The sequence below is a fragment of the Nymphalis io genome, chromosome 13 (genome assembly GCF_905147045.1).
Source record: "Nymphalis io chromosome 13, ilAglIoxx1.1, whole genome shotgun sequence".
Classification (NCBI taxonomy): Eukaryota; Metazoa; Arthropoda; class Insecta; order Lepidoptera; family Nymphalidae; genus Nymphalis; species Nymphalis io.
In genome coordinates this window covers 885,804-911,526 of record NC_065900.1, presented here as the reverse complement: position 1 = coordinate 911,526, position 25,723 = coordinate 885,804, and the positions used below count along the sequence as shown (strand labels likewise).

Genomic DNA, 25,723 nt, shown 5'->3' with positions numbered 1-25,723 from the left:
TTTATAATACAACACTATTCCACTACTACTTATATCCAATAATGACTTCGCTGACATAATGAATATCATAGATTATTCAAGACCTCGATTAATGATTTCGCGCCAATTCAATGTCAAACTGCTTATTTGTCTTTACTATTTTCTTTGGAATAGACAATACAATGGCGAAGACGATATCAATACATCCAGTTTTAACCTCCGGTTAGATTTGCATACAGAGCTTAATTTAATATTTTATTCATATATTACAAAGGAAATTTTAACAAAATATGAGTACAAATGAATATAAAAAAGTAAGACTTGTGATCAATTTAAGTCACAACAGTTGTTCAGCCGTTACTTTATATAACGTGCGGTCAAATTCAAACGGTAATAGCAGAGTGCGGCTGCGGCGGTATGAACAGTATTAACTATTTATATGGAATTATATTAATCCTTTTTAGAGCATTTGAGATTTGCTATTACTATTTTCGTCTCGGTCAAAATTCGAATTATTAGAAATATTTTACAAACTAGATTAAAACTATTTTGGATAATCGTGTGATCAGCGAATAATAAATATAATTATTAAATTGCAAGTAAAACAAGCGCGATCACAATTAAAGTTGTCAACTTATTTTATGTAAATATCAAACTACTTACATATTATCCTCTCATTTACCTTACATGTTAATGTTAATTTTGACTTCGTACAGCCATTTAATATTCTAATTGCTAAGTTAATAAACAATATTAATTTCGGGAAACATTTTTGGCAGTAACGATGATTAAAGGTAATTTTTTTCTACAAGGATTAAAGTAAAGGGGTTTAAAGGTACAACTCTGAATTTGCATTCAGCTTGCATTTCACATTGGAAAAAAACATAAAAAATAGTTTCATCAGTTCCAAAGTTTATTAGATATAATAGTCTAAACAAATCAGAGTACGATTTTATATGTAAAGTGAAATAAATAAAGGCAACATATTTCTACTTAAAAAAAAAAAAGAAAAAACAAACACAATGTTTTTTACAATACAAATAAATTTTTAAATGAAAAAAAGTCAGTAATTTATAACTGTCAACTTTATTGTTCAAGAAGTTTGAAAAATTAAATGAAACTCGCTATCTGTATGTATTCCGTTCCTACAACTATGAAACGTCCTACAAAATTGTCCAAAATTCGAACTTTATGGTAATGTCTAATTATAGAGTTTTAAAACAAAACAAATATCCGTAAAAACATATCAAAATATGCTAATTGCATACAATTCGTACCTAATGTTGGATTCACGTGATACAATATTCTAATGTCAATACAGTGTTATTTAGGAGCGACTCATCGCATGAACTTTGTACCAGTCGTGTCACACTCGGCCGGACTTAATTACCAAATAAAACCTGTTATACTTTGTACATGTAGACAGAAGACATTTCAATAGCCGAGACCCAGTGTGATACGACGAGTTTCGTATCCTTAATAGGTAATAGTATAGTTTTGGTCACAGATACCTACAGCAGATAACATATTTGATACCGGTATCTGTAATCAGGCGCTCATTACATGCCGCGGTTAATTCATACGACGAGTCGCCCATTTCGTGTAAAATCAAGTGAATCCACAATTTCTAGATCATTCCTGAAGCATATCTGTACTTTGTAAATATTTTTAGTAGTGATATCCCGGCAATAATGCATATCACAGTATTGTAATGACTGATGTAGTTACCTTTTGTAAATAATTATTATAACGCTGCCTAGAGAAGATTATCTTCGGTATATTGCAGTTTATGAACTGTATTAGCTCGAATTTCGTATAGGCTAAGTGAAATCTTATAGAGTAGGTACATAATTTGTAATCGATATCTCATTAAGAACTTTATATTTCTGAGTGTCACAATAAATGTACCCCAGGACCTCCCTTCCGAGAATTTAAGAATTTTTAGTCATAATTTAGTCGTTGTATTTGTAACATCCTGACTAGTCATAGTATTTTTATAAAATTGAATGTATCGCCTCGACGCCGACGTCCCGCGGCGGCGACGCGACGTGACAGTCGCGTCACCGCCCGCGCGAGTATTCGTACAAATAAAAATACGTTTGAAAATATGTACAGAAACGTTTATTTCATAGGAAATCACATAACCACAGAGTACGAGCTACGGCACACGTACACGGTACCGACTGAGCTATGTCCGATCTCCCATGAGGCGCCGAGGGGCCGCGATCGGCGGGTATCGTCCGGGGGAGCGACGTACACGTGTTTAATTTTCATATTATCGAATAATCAGGAATACAAATCACGAATCTCTTACAAAAGCATAATACGAGTAAGTCTAGCGAGGGCCGGCCGTCCGCGGGACGCGCGGGCACGATACGGGACGTGACGTCGGCGACGTCGGCGCGCCGCCCTACGCCGTGCCGTTGAGCAGCGGCTCGGCCTTGGCCTTGGGCGCGTCGCGCCGCACCTTGCCCGCGCCCGCGCCCGCGCCCGCGCCCGCGCCCGCCGCCGCGCCGCCGCCCGCGCCGCCCGCGCCCGCCGCGCCCGCCGCGCCCGCCGCGCCTCCTCCGCCGCCCACGCCGTTCTTCCACCCGCCTCCTGTAGATAGTGCGTTCGATTTAGACATGTACACTCCCTCCGTGCGATATTAGCTTTGTTAAGTACATGTGTGCTCTATATATTTTTTTATCAAAAATCAATTTGTTTACAAAAGATTACAACTTTGACGAGGGATCTTGCTTTTTAAATTTGTACAATATCTACAAAAATATTGCTCTGTGAGAATACTTTATTCCAATTGAGAAATTAAACAATTCATTACTACACATCAATAACGAGCACGTTAAGTGCTGTTAATGACAAGCTCTGGTGCAACCGGCGCTCGATCCTAACTGTAAATCGCAATATATTTAGTATACATATAAATCTTAAAACGTTATATCTGAAAATCTTACATCGTGTGATAATTAAATACTACATTTTCATGCACAACTATTCGGTAGTTAAATTAAAAAAAAGCTTGTAACTACTGAGGTTCATGCTTGGAATTTAAAACAACTTACTGTATTGTAAGCAAAGTGTTAATATAAATGATGATACTTCAAATGTTTTGGCAACCAAAAAGATTAATATATTACATTTAATTATATACAAAAAATATATATTTTATAATAGCAAAATTAATTATATAAACTATCAGTTTTGGGCCAAATGTGTATGTGTTGCATGGTGAATATGATAGATTAATTTATGTATTAGGTAACTCAATAGTTATACTTTATACTTAATAAATGTAGAAGAAATATGAAGCTCGTTTTAATTCCAAAATTAAAAGAATAATCGAAACAGGAGCCCATCACCCGAGTTACATGAGACACGTGTATGGGTAAAACAGAAGTGCGAGTGGTATGAGCGCGCGGTACCTTGCCGCCGACGGCGCCGGCGCGCGGCGGCGGGCGCGTCCCCCGCGCCGCGCGCGTCGTCCGACGACGCGGACTCTGCACACCACACACAGTCGGGTCAAGCCGCTACTCCTGGACGCCGCCCCTACCCCGCTCCCCGCTAACCTCTACCTGCTATCCTACCGCATGCCGCTACCGTCTCTCTAGTTCGAGTGTATGCGTCCAATCCGCCCGATCTAAGTTGCTCGTCGGTGCGCAGTCGCGATTATTCTCAGATCAAAGAGAGCGGGGAGGACGCGATTGCAGTTACGGAGTAGGCTATTATGGTTATTGTTTACTGCACAAAATGCGAAATTATCTCTGGAGTTTAACTTACAGGCGACCAACTTAGACTGAGCGTATTGTACGTGTAAACGTTTGAATTACTTTATTTTTGCTATGGTACATTAACAGTAGACGAAATTTCAAAATAATTGTGTATATTTCAATTACAATGATTGAAACGATATTTTTCTCATGACAAAACATTGACATGTATAAAACCGATGGAACAGTAATAAATGACGGTGCTTTTAAACGCCGTCTCGAAGACCATCACCTGAGTTAATCATTCAAACTATACAAATATAATTAAATCAAAGAGGCAGAACAAGATCATCCAGAAATAGCAAACTGTATTCACCCCTACAACTAATTAAAAATAAAAATACATAGAAAAAAAAACCCCATTCATACTACATTCATTTATGTACTAATTAAAATGTAATAATAATAAAAAGGTGCAAAACAAACAAAACCACTATATGCATAGATATGTATATATATATTATAACAATATCAAAACTACACACTACATTTTAACTAGCACATTCAGTAATATTTTCAGATTGAGTGGCTCGTGATGTTTAAATCAACAGAAACAAAAAGTTGGTCATCAACATATTTTAAATATATATTATCAATAGAATAATTCATTCTAAAATCACATCAGTATTGATCAAAATTACTACAAATTTCAATTGTGTTTATATATCAAATCAATAGAATTAAATTTTAAATATCTTTTGAAATATTTTATATTTTGGATGTTTACTGAATAATATTATTTAAGTAACTTGTACAGCCATGTTTTAAGGAATCATAAGTCAACATGAAATAATTATGGAATGTAGACTAGTACCTATTCCAACTACTGTTAGGATGGAATCTATTTAAAACTGCATTACACCAGTATTACATTCAGTCACACCCAAATCGCACATTGAATCAAGAAAACTTAAGGTCACAGCGTACAAGAGCCAAATTGTTACCGAGCCAACATCTAATTTGAACATAAAGTAAATAATAATTATTTGTGTATGTTAACCACAAGTCTATAATTATTATTACTACATATTATAGGATATACATCTATTTATCCAGAAAGATTATTAAAACAATTAAAAAAAAATAAGAGATGTAAAAGTGAATAGATGTTTAGGCAACAATGAAAACTTATAAAAATTATACTGTATAATTAAATTGAACAATAACTTGCTCTACTAGTACTTTGACAATACTTAAATGAAAGCAAAGTAATTATATATATATATATATATTTTTTAAGGATTACCTATAATATTTAGGTAATATATAAAGAGAAATGCTTTATCGTTTTAGAAACTTACACTGAGAATTTATAAAAGAATTTAAATAAATAATAATAAAGAATTTAACAAGCATATAATTCTTCTATGACAATTTTTTTCTTTTAGAAATGATATACTAATTGTCTCTAATAACCATCCCTCCGAGCATAAGTATGCTTATCACAATTATTATTATATAGCACACATTTTTGTAAAAAAAAAAAATACAAAAATTAATGACTAGCATTGCTGACGGTAGTCACATGCAAAATTTCAAAAGGAAGGACATATCCTAACAGAATTTTAAAATAATAATATCATATAAAATTATTTTACACTAAGGAGCTGACTGGCGATACTGGCAAATTTTATTTTAAAACACGGCAGTACAGAGGAATGTATACTATTTTAGAACTACACCATAATCTACCGTTACATGAAAATTAAGTATTAATTGACGCACCTCTATCGGCGCTGGAAACGTCCTGGCTGTCGAGTACAGAGCTCTCGTCGTCGGTCTGTCTTCGCCTATCGTCACGTCTGCGACCGCACTGTAAGTATTTAACGGTTTATTAGAAGCTTAATTACATAATATTAATAAATATAACGCAGTTTTTTGCTTTCAACAGCAATAATAAAAGTCAATATTCTCGTTTACGCAATTGGATAACATAAACTAAATCATTTTAACCAGCTATCTTAATCATTTTCTTTTGATAATCGACAAATTGCTAAAACGGATACTATAAGAGTGCACGTCTCACCGCGTCCCGCGTGTCCCGGGTGTCCCGCGTGTCCCGAGTGTCGCGGTTGTCCCGAGTGTCGCGCGCGTCCCGCGGGTCGCGCGGCGGGCGCGGGTGCGCACGTCCGTTCTCGAGCGGGACACGCCTCTCCTCACCGCGGCGCTCGCTCGATCTGCAATAAATAATAATTTAAGTTACTACTTTTTGATCATTTTTTTTTTCTTTTTACCGAAGTAATAAATTATATACTAATTGTCGTGTCGATCGGTATAGAACTCGGTACAGAAGTTGATGTGCTGTAGTACCATCTAACGTCGAGTTACAACAAAGCGGATAGTATATAAAATTCCTTCTCCATGAAAAAACATATATATATGAAAATTAATATAGTATTTGGTCAAACAGTTTAAGGTCTATTAATAAAAAAACAGATATACCAATCCATTTTTATATATAGATACGAAATGTTCTTCTTCATGCTATGGATACATACTAATATATAATATCTATAAAACGAAATTCACGGCTTTGATTTTAGTACATAACAAAAGTCCAATGAATTTAGTTATTAATAAAATATATATATATACATTAACATAGAAGGCGTTTTTTGTTCATTATTTGTAAAGCATAACAAACTTGCGAGAACCCTTTTGTTTTCTTTGTAAATATGGGAAGCCCAAAATGTTTGTTTTCTATCATCATAAGTTTGTTTACAATACAGCACATCCAGGGGTTCCCACTCCCACAGACGTGACCGTGTACACACCTGTTGGGACGCGGCGGGCGCGCTCGTCCGCGGTAGGAGCCGTCCCCGCGCTCCCCACGCTCCGTGCGCTCCTCGCCCAGCTCCGGCGTCGTGCGCCGCGCGCCTGCACACACACACAGAATTATTCACGATACGTACATTTCAGTTGATGTATATATCAGTCAGATTACATAGAAAATGTGAATTATGTAAAACAATATCACTTCACATTTTATTATGTACTAAAGATGAGAGAAAAAAATCGGTCTGCCAAAAGACATCCTCGGATGTCGTACCGGGCGGGTAGCGCGCGTGCGGCGGGCGCGGGCGGCGCGCGCGCGCGGCGGGCGCCCCGCGCGGCGGCGGGTACGAGGCCGACGCGCCGCACATCACCACGCGCAGCTGCTGGTCGATCTCCAGCTTCTCGGCGCGCAGCTGCTCCACCTCCTGCGGCATTATTTCCTTTTCAAAATTCACACTTTCATATTATACATATCTGCATCGTCCCAGAAGTTATCACTTTTAATCGTCGCCATGAGTGTCACGTGTAAATACTACATGTAAGGAGTAAAACAAAACAAAAAGTAACAAATTAAAAAAAATATATACTGTAATTAAATAATAAACTTCTTTTTTATTGAATTATGTCACAATTTCTTTTTAATATTGAGTATGAATTGCAATTATAGTCTACTGTTCTGTTAGGCGATATTTATTAAATCTGCTGTATTTTAATAAAAAAGAACAAATTTGATATTTGACCTATGCATTGTAACATAAAATTTGAATGCTGGTTTGTGTGTGTGTGCGCTACTAATTCTTTGTATATTTATCAAATACATATATATATTGTGAGCTGTATTTAAAGCTCTGACCGACCTTGAGGTGCGCCACATGGTACTCGACCAGCACCTTGGCGTTGGCGATGTTCTCGCGCGTGCCCACGAACACAAAGGGCACCATGCCCTCCTCACGCGGTGCAGAGGGCTCCGGCTCATTGTCGCCCTCCACCTTGACGCGCACGACGCTGCTCTTATCCACAATCTCCTGTATGACCTTCCCGTTCTTGCCGATGACCTTCCCCACGAGTGCCCTCGGCACCTTGATGCTCTCCTCCGCGTACTCGAGCAGCGCGCGCGCCTGCCGCACCGCCTCCGCGGACTCGCCGCAGATCTTGAAGGTGCAGGAGACCTCTTCCAACTCGATGTTGGACACGCCGGCCACCTTGCGCGCCTGCTGGATGTTGGCTCCGTGCGTGCCGATGGCCAACCCCATGAGGTCCTCGCGCACGCTGAACTCGTCAGAGTACCTTCGCACACATATATGATAATTTAATTTTAGCGTCACATATTACGTTTGAAATATTCTCAGTAGTTTAGCATATATTTTTAATACATAATATTAAGAAACTTACCCTCCTTGATTGTGTATTTTCGTCGACTCCAGCTGTCTCGCAGCCTCTTCAGTCTTTTTAAGTATTAGCAGTTTTTGCGTTAAATTTCTGAAATTTTCGATGAAAGATTATTGCAAAAATATGACACTGTGTTTTACGTTATATTATAATAATATCGTATTAAAACAGTCTGTAGAGATATAATGTCGGAAACTCTATACTACCATTAAGGCATGACTATCACCTCTGGCCCTGTAGTTTCCTCGTTTAATGTAAGCACGAGTTTCGCCCGACCGGTGAGTCTGCCGGCCGAGCGAGCGAGACCGCAGGCGTAGCTCCCACCGGCGGTCCCGCGGCGTGCTGTGCGAGCCGAGCGAGCGTTACCTGAAGTGCATCTCCTGCAACATCTGCGCGCGCTTCTGTGAGGTGTCGCTGCGCGAGATGACAGCCAGCACGCCGCGCTCGGGCACGTACCACACCAGTGCGGCTCCGATCACCTTCTGGAACTCCTTGTGCGCGTTCTCCACCTTCGCGCTGTGAAGTGTTCGCATATGCCATTATTAAACGGTATAAAACATAATGGACGCAGTTAACTTAGGAATAAATAAATTAAATAACTAATTGGACATTAACATACATACTTTTGATAAGTTTTCCATTAATAATATATTTCCCTGTTGATCGATCACTTAATCAATAAACATACACATTTAATTTCGTTGAAAAATGTTGTTTTACGAAATAGTTGCAATTTAAATTATTAAGATGGCATTTTTTTTGTAATACTCACTAGTCCTTAGCATCGTCTGGAACTACGATTTCAAATTTGTGAAATGTATTTTTATCTATCGGCGTCTTCGTAGTTTTGACGCGAAGGCGATCTTTTGGCACAATCTCTGTGTAACAGTTGTCCCATTCTAGATACTCTATCACGAGGAATTCGCCTCTCATCATCTGGAATAAAAGACAAAATACAAAACAATTATTCAGATTTTAATTTAAAAATGATTTTGTTATATATATGTATTATTTTGTTCCATCAAACAATTGTCTTTAAATTTTTCAGTTTGGTATAAAGTGGCCTCCAAAAGTTACCAGTTAAAATTCAGTGGGCAAAATTGTTTTTTTTTTTTGTCATAAAAAGTACGATTCATACGAACACTTTTTGCAAAAAAAAAAAATATTATGAAATAATGGTATTTATAATCTAAATAAAATCTGCAATGGCACAATCACAAATTTAGGCAAGATCATAAGTAATATAATAGAACAGCTAGTCTGTACTCTATATAAATAAAAATTCGAATGTCTGTAATTTTATATATTTCATCAAAATCGGTTAAATCTATCAAAAGCATAAGGATATGTAATCTTTGTTGTCCACTATATAAACCTTATCTACACAAATAAATAAAAATTAAAGTGTATGTCTGTAATTTCAAAATAACTGCCACTTTTTATATTAATATGGCTATTTGCGAAATTCCAAAATCAATACAATCATCTTTCTTATTTTAGACTACCGCTGTTATCTAATAATTCAAATATTGTACACCTACAGTTCAAAAAAAAGGGCAGATTTTGAAGGATTTTCGTCACAAACAAAATTCCACGCTGGCAAAACCGCGGGGTCTGCTAGTGTCTCATAAAATAAATGTTTTAGTTTTGTTATGCAATGCACACAAAATATAAGGGAGGAAATTTAGCCTGCACTTTCATTACATATGTTACCAACCATAATAAATAACAATTTCATTTAAAGTTAATTGAGAAGATAAATATGACATATATAATAATAATATAACAATATACTGGGAGATTTTTCACACACGGCCATCTGATCCCAAATTAAGCTTGTACAGAGCTTGTACTATGGAAACCAGACAACTGATATATTACATACACTATTTTTCTTTTTGTAAATATACATACTTATATAGATAATTACACCCAGACTCAGGACAAACAATTTCATGCACACAAATATCTGTCCTGGGTGGGAATCGAACCCACCTTCGGCGTGAAAGGCAAGCATCCGCCAACCACGCCAACCGGCTCGTCATGATTGCAAATAAATGACTTATGTATTATGTAATAAATATTTTATCAACCAGTTTTCATTAAACAAAAGACTAGGTAAAGAAAATCTATATATACTTATTATAATTATCTTCTACTTAAAGGATATTAATAACGATTAAACAATAATCTAGAACAAAGACCTATAACGAACAATACTGTATCTTGGTTGAACGACAAGATTATTTGAAATATCATTACAAGGAATCAAAGTAATACATACTCGCTGGTTAATTTAGATTTTTTAATCCGGAGAAATATTAATCAATTAAAAAAAAACTTTGCAATGCATTTGACAAAAAACACAATAATCTTACAATTCTGGATCTAGTATATTTATTGTAGTAATCATACAATTAATTCGCTCTAACACGGCATTATCAAACAAATGCTCTATATGATATATGAACTACAATAAAACGTTTAATTTGCACGCAATTTCGAATTGAAAACGATTTGTGGATACGTTGTTTAAAGTTTATAAAATAATCCAATAGAACCGAATCGTATAGCGCGTTTACCTCACAGAAGTATAATGTACATATTTATTAAAGAAGAACGGTGATCAAAATATAATGCATTTTATGTTATGCATTTTATTTCGATAATTTTCAGATCACTCGAATGTTATGGCGGAATATACACGGAATCAAATCAAATGTGAAGTACATCTCAGAAAAACTATTTTCATGAATGTAGCACACAGTAGCAGTAACTTTTGTAAGTAAATTATATATTGGTGTTTCTCTATATCGAGATGTATCAATTTTAAATTTGAAAACACATAGTTTTGATTGACGCTACAATATATTGTTATTTAAAATGAACCAACTAGATTCAACCTGAACTGGACTCCAAACTTAATTATATCAAACATGGTTATTAAGCTGAACCAATGGCTATATTGAAAAATGGCTATATTGAAAATGTTCTTAAGTTTGAATAGTACTTTTTAAGTGTGCTATTTTATACATCACTATGAGTATGGATTATACGTGTCTAGTTTATACAGTTAGTCGTATTGGTAGACGTTTATAGTTAGTGCTTCACGCCTAAGGTCGTATCGTGAAACTATATAACCTTCCTCGAGCAAGCGACTATCATAGACAACAATAATCATTCTAATCTGTGCGATTGTCCCTGTTCTTAGCGCGTTCCACCGTACAAACGCTCCGTCTTTATAATATAGAATAAATATAAAATAAATCCAAACTACGGATATGAAGAGAGATGTAGAAAAAAATTCTCATGAAACAGTTAAACAGGTCGCGTCCCAGTTCTGAATCAAGGTTGGCGCAAGCGATGCTACGACTAAGAGAAATAATACTATTTAATTAAAGAAAATATAAACGATTCAGGAATGCGGTATTTGATGAAAATCGTACTAGTATTGTTAATAAGGATTTAATTTTTAAGGCATACTGTCATACTTTATCTATGTTTCTTGTGATTATGTTTGAATTAAGTAGAATGTTGATAAAGAAAATTTAAAGTAAGTTATTTAAAAAAAAACATCTGCATAGACCTTTATACATTGCATATGTCCTTTACCACAATATGAAATTGTAAATATTTAAAAATTAATGAGTTTCTACATAACAATTTTGAATTATTAAGAACAAAGATATATTTTTTATGTACAATGAAAAAAAAAAAACAAACAAAATTTCAAAATATTTGCTTTTAAGGAACTGGTTTAAGAGCCTTATATATTTGACTCATGCATACTAATGGGTGGAGTTAGAAAAGTTGGTGAAATATCATGTGATTCCTTACATGCACCACCATAATAGGATCTATATAATCAAATTATTGATAGTAATCAAGTTTCCATTGATTATTTTCTATTTCAAAAACCCTATTTGTAAACATTACATTGAAGTTGCTATTAATATGCAAAATAATTCCATTGCACAAACATTGTAAGTTCATTATTATAGTTACATAATGTATAAAAACCTATAGCTCACCCAATGCAGGACCCTAATCCTATGAGAGTAAAATTATATTAAAAAAAAAACATGTCTATGGTAGATGCCTGTTCACTTATCAAAGTTAGAAAACTAATAGTGTTTTTAATTATATCCCGGAATGTCTTTTATGTTTTGTCAAACACATTACAATCTATGGAGTAGTTGCATAATGCATGCATAATGCATGCACAAGCAACCATGGAAAATATTTCTGCAGTATTGAGTGAAGGAAATAAAATTTGGCAGACCATTTTTAGTATAGAGATTAGTACAAAGAATTAACACATTTAATGATAAATTATATATAAACTATATTTCGTTGTATATGTACAAAAAGGTTTGTCAACAGCACTTGTCTTCAATATCACATATAAACCTTATCACATTTATTAATAAACAACATTACTATGATTTCAACTTTTTAACAAAGTAATGTTTTAAATTGATCTCTTGTATAAAAATAGAAGTTTTCATTTTAAAGATAAAAGTGTATAAATAAACGATACTTTATATAATAACAATATAAATAATAAACAAAATAGAACATCAAACATGCAATTTACTTTTTAAATATATAAGTAAGATTTATATACAGAATATTAAGTCATGTTCCAGGGACAAAAAATATAGAATATGATGTATCATAATTAGAATTAAGGGCACTAAGAGATAATGGAGAACCCATCATCTATGGGATATAGTATATCTTATATACAAGTAATATAATAAACTGTTTGTAGAGAATGTACAATTAAACATATGATTTTAACAAATTCATATATTACATCATAGTATGGAAGATAATAACTTCTTGATTATTTCGTTATTTAAGTTTATTCATGAGTTAAATGCAATTTTTATTGTTAATATCACTTATATATACAATACTGTAACTTTTAAAACTACAAGCATCATGCTTATTTTAAGTAGATTTTAAGAAATATTATTTGCAATATATGATTGAATATTACGCACACATTTGCAATTTTAGTGTGATCTTTCAGTGTGTGAATTACAATATAATTACATTATAATTCTGTACCATCAAATGTTTGCTTATATTGAAACTAAACATATGCCTTTAATCATTACATTCTTTGCATGTCTGAGATATATTTGTATAACTCCATTTTTTTTTTTACTTATATAACCATTGTTATATACCGAGTTGCCTGAAGACTTTCTTTTTTAACACTGTCTAGTTAACTGTTTTAAAACACTATGAATTACTTTTTTAAATCTTAATGCAGTTGTCTAAAATTTGGGTTTTAAATTTAATAAAGTCTATATAGAGCAACATAAAAACTACAAAAAATAATATGAATAAAACTGTAATTTCATTATTTATACCAAATAATATATGTATATATGTGATAAATAAGGTTTGTTATATTATATAGGAATTGAAATACCTGTTTGTATTGTGCATGCACTCCTCATATCTACTTATATGAACAAAGCAGCTGTTGACCTCAAAATGTCAAGATTGCAAATGTTATAAAGTTCCAATGATTGTGCCCGAGGGTATTCACAAAAAAATATGGCTATTGTCCTATAGGTCTGATATAGAAAGTGGCAGACTTGTTTCTAAAGTGACATTTGTATTTTAATACCTTGATATTAGCTGTCCACCACCCACATGCTTCCTTTTCGTTTGACCTCGCAAACACCTCGACCTCTTGGTTATCCACGAACTCTATGTGTTTGCCCGTATCCTTAGGTGGTAAGAACACTTGAGAAAATGGAAACTTAGATTCCGGCTGCCAGCTAAAAAGCAAATAATTGATGTAAATAACAATTCTGCGTGAAAAATAACACTTAATATGTCCAATATTAACTCACTCATTTTCAAAGGCTACTAGAACCTCGTTGTCGAGCACGTCGGTGACAATGGCCTAAAAATATAGAAAAATTTTAGAACAGTGATGATCCAATAACTTGCTAATGCGCTAGAAATAAATAAGTTTTCTGGGTCAGATATAAGAAAGCTTAAGCGTAGAATTTGAGTATCTGCAGATAAACTTGATTTCACAATCACGCTTCCATTAATGAAAGCGAATCGACTAAAACACATGGAAAATTCACGCCCTGTCAGTCGGACATGGCGTCCATTCCAGCCGCGATGATCTTCCCGGAAAAATATTTTTGTAAGTATGTGACAAAACTTAAAAACGATGGCTTCACATAACTGAATAATTAAATCACTAATTAAAATGATGCGTTTTATGTAGAACTCAAACGTACTTCACAATTTACAAACCTTATAATAAGCACCATTTTCACCGTACACCTCGACCGACAAATCCTCCATTTTGGTTTGAAAGCGTATTTGGCGTTTTCAGAGCGAGAATGAAGCTCGAAGAGAAACTGTTAACCAATCATTTTCGAGGATTCAGGCATAGACACTATTATTTTACTTGTAAAAAAATGCTGGCAACATAAGATTTGAAAAGCAAATAGTTGCAATATTTACGGATGTTAAAAAAATTAAAATGAATCATCAAGGAATCATGGTGATTTATTTGAATATGGAATTCCCAAGTTACAGTTGCCCGATTTTTATAATTTTCTTAACTGTAATAACATTAAGTAGGTAATTATGTATGTATGTAATTGTAATTATACAATTAGGATAAGTAAAATATGTAAAGTATAAAATTCTTAAAAAATGTAGAAATGACAAAAAATAAATAAATGTAATCACTCAATTGTAAGTACTAAAAAAAATTTTAATATTTTAGACTCGTATGTTGCGATCGTTAATTATGCTTATTTTTTTATTTATAGAATAGGAAGGTGGACGAGCATATGGGCCACCTGATAGTAAGTGGTCACCAAACGCCCTTAGACATTGGCATTGTAAGAAATGTCAACCATCGCTTATAGCCAATGCGCCACCAAACCTTGGGAACTAAGATGTTATGTCCTTTGTGCCTGTAATAACACTGGCTCACTCACCCTTCAAACCGGAACACAACAATATCAAGTATTGCTGTTTTGCGGTAGAATATCTGATGAGTGGGTGGTACCTACCCAGACGAGCTTGCACAAAGCCCTACCAACAGTGTATTTATAAATATTTATCTTTTTGTTAAAAACAATATGTTACGTTTAGTATTTCAAATGTCATTTTTGTTAATCCTATGTTGACCCCCGATGTTCAGGATTTTCTTACGTTTATTTACACTACTATGACAATCGTTACTATTTTATTTTTTACTATTTTTAATGTTTATTTGTATTTATTTAAAGCTTTGAGTATTATAATATTATAAATATAATAGTTACGTACGTTATTTATATATTTACTTGTAAATAAAACTGTATTTTTTTTTGTTAACAAAAAACTTACCACTCTCGTTTACTTTATAATATTTAATTCTGAATATATTATCTAAATATAACATATTTAATCAAAACATTAACTACTGCCTATTTCCAAATTCAAATTATCTTTTAAACAATGTTATTTAATCATGTATCCTCATTTACTATAATAACGTGTAAATATAATAATAATTTAATATTTTTCATAATTATATTGTTCATATGTTTTTTATACCCTGTAAATTATTTTATATGTTTATTTATAATTTTATTTGTTTGACGTAATGCTTATTTACTTATACTTTTCTACAATGCTGTATTTTCAAATTATTAAATAAATACATTTTTATTATAGCAATCATAATGCATAAATGCAATGCATGCAATGCATAAACACCGAGAAACTAAGTAACTAACTTAGTTCTAACTTAGTTTCTGTCTACGATAAAAATACTCAATGAGACAATACTTACTTGCAACACCTAGTTACATACAGATAACAAACTCAAATAAAACGTAGGGTTATGTAGGTACTCTGTGATATACTCTTGGTTGTCAACATTAATATTGTGATGTGTTAATTTCATTACCGGTATAATTTAACAGCTGATAAAAGAGTACTTGCTTGCTTACGTATTCAATTGGTTTATTTATATAAATACTCGAATATAATTTCACTTATACAATATAATACATACCAAGGTGATGCTGTGGGATATTATTTTAAATTAATATATTTTGATATATTTCTGTTGTAGTCATATAAATGTATTTGTTATTAAATGAAATCTTTAATATTTAGATGAGTGAAGAGAAAAGTATAATACTTGTGACTGGCGGTTCTGGTTTAGTGGGTCAAGCGATAAAAACGGTGGTCGAAGAAGAAAGAAAAATAGATACAGAGAGAGCCAGTAAAGAGACTTGGATATTCTGTTCTTCCAAAGATGGTGATCTTAGGTAGCTATAATTTTTAAATAAAGCTAGAATAAAATATAATTTATGTAGTTAATACAAATTAATAATAGGCTAATTAAAACATTGCTATTAGAGATATTTTAGTATAAGACTATTGTAAATGCTTATATTAATTTGTAATATCATTTATATCAGTTGTTAACAGTTCTAACAACCTAAAACCACTGTAGTTTTATGCTATGAATATTTTTAGTTGAATTTTTTATATGTTGTTAGCTTAGAATTTCAAATAATTTCAATTACAAGGGATATGCAATTGTTCGAAAAGATTACAAGATATTTAATATAGTTTGGTAAACCAATCCTTAATGGATAAGTGTAATAATAATTATGCTGTAGTTATGTTAGATACCTTCTGATTTAAAAGAGGCCTTTACCAAGTTAAAAAGCAATTACTGACTTAATTACATTAAAAAAATTTATGATATAAAATTGCATTGGCATTAATAGTAATAATTATATTAATAAGATACATTTAAAGATACAAAAACTATACACTACCATCCTGAAGTCTATGAATACTAAGATTTTGGTTAAAAACTGTGTTTAATTTTGTTCTAGAGATAAAGCACAGACCGATGCACTCTTTGAGAAATATAAGCCTACCCATGTGATCCATCTAGCAGCCATAGTTGGTGGATTGTTCCAGAATATGTCACATAACTTAGAATTTTTTGTAAGTTTTTTATATTTAGATATATACCAGCTATTTATAAATTATGTAATAAATTTTAAGGCATAATACTTTACCGAACAATAAAATATATATCAAAACCTTCTTCCAGTTAATTTAAAGTGAAAGATTTTAACAGGATGTATAGAAATATAAGTTATTTCTTTTATTGTATATTTTGTCTTCTGTTTATATTTCTTGGTTGCCTTTTGTAATGAGGCTAATAAGATGTATTTATATTAATTTCAGAGAGAAAATATGGCTATAAATGACAATGTTCTACATGCTTGTTTCAAAAACAATGTCAAGAAAGTGGTCTCTTGTCTATCAACATGTATATTTCCAGACAAAATTACGTATCCTATCGATGAAACTATGGTATGTATTAAATTATTGTTTGTAACATTTTACGAATTATAAGAAGAATTTGTTAAAAGAAAATGTTAATTAAAAGTATATATTATATTCCTAAAAATAACAAAAACATAAAATCACCAATCATAAATCCTTCTGTCGAATGTCAATTAATATTAGTAATTCAACAATTGTAAGTAGAATTTTTGGGACTGTAAAGTTAGTATCTTCTCTTCTGATGGGTAACTTTATATAGATGGTTTACTTTATTTATTACATCTCCATCCCCCACCCTGAAAAGTTGATTCCTATTAATAAATCATGACATGTATATATTCAGGTTCATAATGGTCTACCTCATCCTTCAAATTATGGCTACAGCTATGCAAAGAGGATGGTTGATATTTTAAACAAGTAAGTTTGGAAGTGTCAGATTTTTTTAAAATTAAAATAGAATGAATATTGTTAAACACAAAGAATTTAAAAAATATATTGAATTGAAATTTGTATAATTTTAATTTTTAAATACCATTATTATAGTGTAATTATATGTTTTTCTTCTGACTGATTCTGATCATTGGCAGCTTTTCTGAAAAGAGAAGGGTGTACAGACTAACTCATAACTATTATAGTGCATAAGGATGTAAGAAAATGCGGCTGAACTAATATTTGCATTATTTCTTGTCATAATCTGATATGCTCCTCCTGACCCAGTATCTCGGGATCAATTTCAGCAGTGTATACATTTCGCAGAGGCTACAACTCGGAGCACGGGTGCGCGTTCACATCGGTGATCCCGTGCAACGTGTTCGGCGCGCACAACAACTACAGCGTGTCGGCCGCGCACGTCGTGCCCGCGCTCGTGCGCCGCATGCACGACGCGCTGCGGAACGGTGAGTGACTGTCTCGTTCTAGCCAAAGGTGATCTTGATCTATTTACTACATATTCTCCATTTGCTTCGTCCTATCCTTACTAATATTATAGTTAGCACACACGCTTTGTGTATCTCCCCCCTTACACTCAGGTGGAATTTAGTTATATATAGAAATGAATTATTATTACTACCTAGACCCAGTGATTACTAAAAAATTAAAATAACTATCGAATAGTTCATTTTTCAAATAGTTCATGTTCATAATAATTTTTTATATTATATATATGTATAAAAATATTATGAACATTTTATTTATAAATATTTAGATAATCATGAACAATAATTTATAAATATTTCAAATTTCTAAAAATGATTAAGTTAGTTAATTGATTTTATCTTTCCAAATTGTATATAATAATCCCATTATAAAAAGAATAATTTTTACTCTAACAACCTAATTTTTACCCTAACAGCCCAACAATTTAATAGGAAAATGTTTAAAATTGGATCATTGTGTATCTTCATTGCCAAAGCTTCAATTGAAATAGGATTGTCCTTCATGGAAATAAAAAAATCCGCTTATTTTGATTGTTCCCACGTAATTTATCCTTATTCAATTATAGTATAATGATATTCAATATTTGAAATATGAATAATTCTATAATTATATGTAAAAAAAAATGCCACCACAGCCATTCCTTATATAGTCAATGCGCCTGCAACCTTGAAAAGTAAAATTTTATATCCCTTGTGCCTGCAATTACATCGACTCACATATAATGAGTGGGTACTTACCCACCCAGATGGGCTTGCACAAAATCTACTAGTTGTACAAGTAAAGTAATATTGTAATCGAACTAACTTGCAACACCTTTGTAAAATAAATAATTAAAATTGTAAAATAAAATAAATAAAAGTTTTACATTAAGGTTATCTCTCTATAAAAATAATAAGTTGCAGGTTATAATCTATATAATGAAAATTACAATAAATGTATAGGCTTATCACAATTTATTAATTATATTATTATAATGTCATATTTCCTGATGAAAAGTATGTACTGGATTATTTTTAATTTATAACATTAAAGTTATTAAATGATAATGATCACTTGATAATTATCGTGGTGTAAATATCAAGACTATTATCAGTGAATATTCCTTTGCTTACACTAAAAATGAAATGTTTGTTTGTCACTTCATTGCAACTAAACTAATGTGCCGATCGTAATAAAATTTTACTTACCTATGACAGGAATATGTCAAAACTAAAAAGTTCTAAATATTGTCTATGAAGTCATCTCGATATCTTTCATAACATCCTCAAGGCTATATGTAAGGGATATGTCAATTAACTCAGCGAAAATTAATATGTTAATAATATAGTTGTGTATACAAAGACTAATAATATTTCCATTAATAAATTATATAATAATAAAGATTAATTTCATATTCCAGGCGACCCAACATTCACAGTGCTCGGCAGCGGCAAGCCATTGAGACAATTTATCTATTCCCTGGACTTGGCCAAGCTTATGATATGGGTATTGAGAAACTACAACGATGTGGAACCCATTATTTTATCGGGTAAGAATAATTTATATTTCATTAAATAAGATTATTTACATCATGAAGCAGAAATTCTAACGTTATTCTTTGACATGTTTAAAATGTTTGAGAGAAGTTCATTTGATAATAAAAAAATTAAATAAGTGACAATGTCACATTTTAAACTTGGAATCTATAAAATTTATAAGCGAACATAATGGGATGCGATTTTTTGTAATTGAGAGCGGTCCGCCCGCCAGCGTAATAGTTCTGCTGTGTAATGCACTACAGTTTTTGATTATTCTACCTCTCTTTATAATACAACAAAATCCCATCCGACTACTTTAATTTTACTTCCAAAATTTCGATTACAACGTGGCTGACATTCGAAACGCCATTTTTTCGCGAATCAATAGTGATAATCATAGATTATTCAAGATCTCGACCAATAACAGCGTGTCAATTCATCGTCAAAGTTGTTTATTTGTTTTTAACTTTCGTGTGTAGAGTAGGCTTTACATGGACAAACCCCTTTCTCAAGAGGTGCCTTTGCCCAGCTATGAGTCGTGTCTAGCTGTTAAAAAGTAAATATGGAAATATAAATTTACCATTTCAATTTCAGTGGATGAAGAAGACGAGGTTACGATAAGCGATGTAGCAGAAGCAATTAAGAAGGCTTACAACTACCAAGGGCAGATAGTGTACGACACGAGCAAAGCTGACGGACAATACAAGAAGACAGCGTCCAATAAGAAACTTAGGTCGCTGTACAAGGACTTTACTTTCACTCCCTTCGATAAAGCCATTCAAGAGAGCGTCACATGGTTCATAGAGAATAGGGACCGCGCTAGATTATAAATTAATCACCCATAGATAATTTATTTTTTTCGCCAACATAAATTATCTAGATAAAAATATTTAATTAACTTTATTGCTTGTTGTAAATAAATACAAAAAATGTATATTTTGAAATATGTGATTATTTTTATTGCTTATTTTTTTAACTCATTTACTTATTATATAATGTGCATTTAAAGTAAACATTGTATGAACCTTACCATTATGTTATTAAAGGATTATTTATTTTTAGTTTAATTTTTTTATTGTACATAAAAATCTTTTAATTGTCAAATAAGTTTTAGAGATATCCATATAGTAAGCCAATAGTCAGTTGCTTTGCTTACGTGTTTTATAAGAAAACTTAAATCATAATAATGCTTTATTATTGATAAACAAAACAAATTGTTTATTCTATGTAGTAACTCGTAAACTGGAGATCTTAAAGCCTATATTATAAGCCTATGGTATTATGGATTCGAAACAAAATTACTTTTGGAATGTGAAGTTATCGAAAGTTAAAAAAACCTATACTCCATAGAAATAGTTATGTGGGATTGTGATGTTTTATAAATAAGGATATATTAATTGAGAACTGTTTGCAGTGCATAAAACATCAGAGTTATTGGCAAATCGCATGAAATATTTAAATCTAATGTTTGTTTATCCCTCCTCCCACTGGAAAATACTAAGTTAAAATCAAGCGAAATAACTGGCCGTCGGAGAATTAACTATAACCTGACTTTATTCATTATTCGAAGCTTTTTGAAAAGTCAACGATAAGCGATTATGAAATTAAACAATATATTAATTTAACAAATATATAATTTTCACTTATCGAGCCTACAGATTGGGTTATTCTGTACCATTTGTAAGTCGACCTTAGGTCCTACGAGATCTCTTATATTGTTGAGTCCGTATTTAATCATAGTTGGTCTCTCAAGAGACAATCCCCATGCGATGACATTGACGTCCTCGGGCAGACCCATGGGCAGCAACATTTCTGGCCTGAAAACACCCGAGTTGCCAATCTCGATCCACTTCTCAAGACCTGATGATAAAAAGGAATTTTTTATCAAATTAGACTAATTTAAATTAATATAATGTCAAGTGTTTTCATATAAAAGATGGGTTAGTAGTGTCCATATGCAATTATTTATCACTACACTATCACTATACTATTTTAAAAAGTTACCTATTAGGTATTAACCTTGTTGGACAGGCAGATAGGCCACCGGATGGTAAATGGTCGCCATCGTCCAGACATTGGCACTTTAAGAAATATCAACTATCCCTTACATCGCCAATGCGCCCCCAAGCTTTAGAACTAAGACATTATATCCCATGTGTAGTCACAGTGTCTCAATCACCATTCCAACCCAATCAAATACAAAGTATTGCTTTGTTTGGCGTTAGAATATGTGATAAGTAAGTGGTACCTACCCAGACGGGTTTGTACAAGGTCCTACCACCAAATATAACATAATCTTAAGTTATGAATGTCGTTAAATAGGGGTACATGAATAGTAGGATGGGGTTGTTATGATTTTTTTTTGTGTTCACAATCAGTAACAGTATCAGTAACAGCCTGTTAATGTCCCACTGCTGGGCTAAGGCCTCCTTTCCCTTAAGAGGAGAAGGTTTGGAGCTTATTCCACCATGCTGCTCCAATGCGGTTTGGTAGAATACACATGTGGCATAATTTCAATGAAATTAGACACGCAGGTGTCCTCACGATGTTTTTCTTCACCGTCAAGCACGAGATGAATTATAAACACAAATTAAGCACATGAAAATTCAGTGGTTTGAACCCAAGATCATCGGTTAAGATTCACGCGTTCTAACTACTAGGCCATCTCGGCAATGCTGTTCACAAGAACAGCACATATTTATATTAGTAAAAAGGAGAGTATTTCACGGTTACAATTAGAGATTTTTATTGTTCTTAATAAAATTGAGATCAATAAAAATTCATTGCACATTCAGTATGTGTATATTTCAAATGATATTACCTTCATGATAAGCAAATATCTCCATACTGGGTTCGGTGTAAGGGTTGTAAGCCGGTTTGAACTGGAGCTTGTGGAAACCGAGGCGACTGAAGAACGTGTCCAGAGTGCTGATGAGGTCGGCCAGGCCTAGGCCACGGTCAGCTATCACACCCTCCACTTGGTGAAACTCAGCCAAATGGGTCGCATCTAGTGTCTCGTTGCGGAATACCTGTAATTGTGATACATAGCAATTGTATAAAAATTAACGTACAAAAATAGTTTAATTATGTATTCCCAATAGATAAATTAACCTAACCCAATACCCTTCCTGTGCTTAACATAGTAGGGTTATTTCAAGTCAGATATGTCCTTGGACCCAAATAGAATGTTAATACAGCTCGTGGCACCTTGTCGATGCTGAAGTACTTCCGGCGCGCGAAGGGCCGTCGCGCGGCGCCGTGCAGCATGCGCGCGCTGACGGCCGTGGTGTGCGTGCGCAGCAAGTTCTTCTGCGCCTCCTCCAGCTTCCACTCGTAGCGGTAACCCTGGAGATTGCTTTGTACTTGTAGCCGGTGTCATTTTATGTTGTTTAATACAAAAACCAGCAATTAGTAATGATTTTAGTCCTTTTTTTATACAAATAAATTTTTTTTATACTGTCAAGTCACGGCATCTCAGGTGTTATGTCCCTAGCACATGTATTCACGGAGGCATAATATTAATACAATAAGCACAAACACAAATACTATTGATGAATAAATAGATACAGTTTAATTGTAAAGAGGCTCATATTAAACTAAATAAAAAACAATTACATCCAAAACAAAATTACAAGTTAAATATTTAATCTAATTCTGATTGTGTATTTTTCTTTTATTTGTACTTAATAAGTGACAACTATATATATATATTACCTGTGACCCATAACCTCCTACACTATGTACTTTCTTGACTCTTTCCAAATAATCCATGGGGAAGTCAGTGGATATAGCCGGTGAGGATATGAAAAAAGTGTCATGGGCATCTCTCGCTGGATGCTGTTGAGGTTGGAACAATGCATCGAAATTCCAGAAAGAACTTTCTACATATTGATTAGTTGGCATCTCTGTGAATCCCATTTCAAGGAAGATTTCACGGAACTCCGATCTTACTTTCAGAAGGGGATGTAGATGGCCACATTCTGGTGGTTGACCTGTGTAACAATGTTGACATTTAATAAATATTAAATATTTTTAATTTTGTGAGCTGAAATGGCTTGATGGATTGCATTACTGAATTGAAAAAATTTATACATGTTGATATATGTACCGACCAATATTGGAGGATTATATTCCAACCCAACTAAGTAGGCCTTTGCACAGCAATAAGATATTTACAGGATATTATTTAATGTTTTGACAAACAGACATAACAAACAGGTGATTGGACTTTTTACTATAATCAATGTAGAATTTAAATATGCATTAAATTAAAGAATGTAATGAAGAATCATTTAAATTTAGATAAGAGTAACAATGTATAACACAGATTATCTTGAATATTTACATATATTTCTTTTTCAATATTAGGTAATTTACTATATCAGTAATCCTTATCACTTGTAACTCTTGACCAAGCTGAAGTGTAACAAGTATGATAAGTATGAAAACTTTCTGAGTCATCAAACAATTATACATATTATTATTTTTTTTTAAATAACTGAGACTGGGCTACAGCAAAGTCTACCAGGTCTAATCTGGACCATCTAGGGCACATACAAACACACTTAATTTGTTGCATTTTATGTAAAATCACAATAATAACATTTAAAGACATTATTTATGGTCTTTTTTGTCTATCTTAAAATTTTAAATCTTATCCGTTTTTACAATTTGACAACTGTCAGACAATAATGTGACGAAGGCTTAAGAAAAGCCATTATATATAATGATGTTCTTTATGTACATATAAATTATAAATGAAAATACCAAGGTCTGCTTTACCATTAACATAAATATTATTTATCATATAATTTGTGAGTAGAAATTAGTTGATACTTACCAAGGGCAGAAAAGTTATATGGTTTGAATTGTAACTGTTTCCATGAACCAGTTAGCAGCATTTCACTTGTTAGATCTGTCTCTAGCTTCTTAATGGATGTTGCAAAGTGAGGACCCTTAGATAATGAGAAACTCTTAATTGTGATTTCTTGCAAGAGCTTCCGTTTTTTGTAATCATTTCTTACGTTATCAGTTAAGTTGTCTATGCCTTTCTTAATTTCATTGAGATGGTCTTGCACTGTATCAGTAATGCTTTCTACTTTCCGTTTCACTAATGGTGCTCCTGATTTGTCAATGAATATCCAGCCAAGAGACATAGCTTTGCTAAATCCTACTTTTGCATTGGGAACACTCTGAAAGGTTTTTTTATTAATATTTTAAAAATTAACAGCGAATTCAAAGGAAAAAGCTGCTAGCATTCTTACCACCGAATCACACAGTCGTGATTAGGTAGGTATGTAGCTATTTTTATTTGTTTATATTTAGGCCCTTAATGTATTAATAATAATCTATTAAGCAAGAAGTTTAACTTAATTTTTTCATATAGATATTAATAAGCAACAAATTTTATTATACTTTCTAAAGATCTCTTTCAATCAATCACATAGCATTCAAGTGTAATATTTAAGTTGATTGTTTAATTTGTTATTTAATAACATTATTATTAGGAAAGATCCTCTTTCATTCTATGAGGTTCATTTTGAAGTAGTAATAAATGTCCTATTAATACCTTCATGACATCAGCCTGCTTAATTCCCTCTTCAGGAATACTTCTATATAAGACAGCTTCGTGGCTGCCCTTTTCAGCAACTAGCCTACCTTCATCCGTTAATTCCCATTTAGTACTTTTTACTGGTTCGGAAATAACCATTTCTAGTGCTTCGACACTTTTCACTGCACCGACAATCTTTTGGTGTTCTTCATTAAATTCACTAGCTAATGTTAATGTATCAACTTTATCACACCCATCTAGGTATTTTAAAATTCTTTCGTTTAACTCCATTTTTTATTTATAATTTTTAAAGTAATTTTAGGTTATACAACTATTAAAATAAATTGTAAGCGCAATTGACTTTAGCTGATTCTGACAATTGACACGACACAAGCTTAAAAATTAATTTATTAATTTGCCAGTGATGTACAAAATTCTATATGTGTAAC

At 32.9% G+C, this 25,723-nt stretch overlaps 3 protein-coding genes across 5 annotated transcripts; 1 reads left to right on the top strand and 2 right to left on the bottom strand.

Moving 5' to 3' along the window:
- Positions 1–874: 874 nt before the first annotated feature.
- On the bottom strand, positions 875–14,356 carry LOC126773052 (RNA-binding protein FXR1). 3 transcript variants are annotated; one of them, XM_050493685.1, is made up of 13 exons: positions 14,205–14,356; positions 13,787–13,839; positions 13,558–13,711; positions 8,683–8,846; positions 8,277–8,426; positions 7,914–8,000; positions 7,379–7,808; positions 6,796–6,946; positions 6,521–6,623; positions 5,773–5,923; positions 5,472–5,559; positions 3,402–3,476; positions 875–2,577 (listed from the first exon to the last, which is right to left on the bottom strand). In XM_050493685.1, the coding sequence occupies exons 1-13, from the start codon at positions 14,253–14,255 to the stop codon at positions 2,390–2,392; spliced, it is 1,845 nt and encodes a 614-aa protein (XP_050349642.1). In that variant the 5' UTR covers positions 14,256–14,356; the 3' UTR covers positions 875–2,389. The 3 variants fall into 3 exon arrangements, with proteins under 3 accessions (XP_050349642.1, XP_050349643.1, XP_050349644.1); XM_050493686.1 differs by lacking the exon at positions 3,402–3,476; XM_050493687.1 differs by lacking the exons at positions 875–2,577; positions 3,402–3,476 and adding an exon at positions 3,526–3,554.
- A 1,452-nt stretch (positions 14,357–15,808) lies between these two features.
- On the top strand, positions 15,809–20,784 carry LOC126773066 (GDP-L-fucose synthase). Its single transcript, XM_050493707.1, has 8 exons — positions 15,809–15,973; positions 16,074–16,228; positions 16,808–16,922; positions 17,169–17,297; positions 17,614–17,687; positions 18,027–18,166; positions 19,606–19,734; positions 20,318–20,784. Exons 2-8 carry the CDS (start codon positions 16,074–16,076, stop codon positions 20,551–20,553), a joined length of 978 nt encoding a protein of 325 aa, XP_050349664.1. The 5' UTR covers positions 15,809–15,973; the 3' UTR covers positions 20,554–20,784.
- A 555-nt stretch (positions 20,785–21,339) lies between these two features.
- Positions 21,340–25,635, bottom strand: LOC126773055 (phenylalanine--tRNA ligase alpha subunit). Its single transcript, XM_050493689.1, has 6 exons — positions 25,293–25,635; positions 24,564–24,915; positions 23,438–23,715; positions 22,931–23,068; positions 22,545–22,752; positions 21,340–21,583 (listed from the first exon to the last, which is right to left on the bottom strand). The coding sequence occupies exons 1-6, from the start codon at positions 25,563–25,565 to the stop codon at positions 21,363–21,365; spliced, it is 1,470 nt and encodes a 489-aa protein (XP_050349646.1). The 5' UTR covers positions 25,566–25,635; the 3' UTR covers positions 21,340–21,362.
- Between the last annotated feature and the right edge of the window lie 88 nt (positions 25,636–25,723).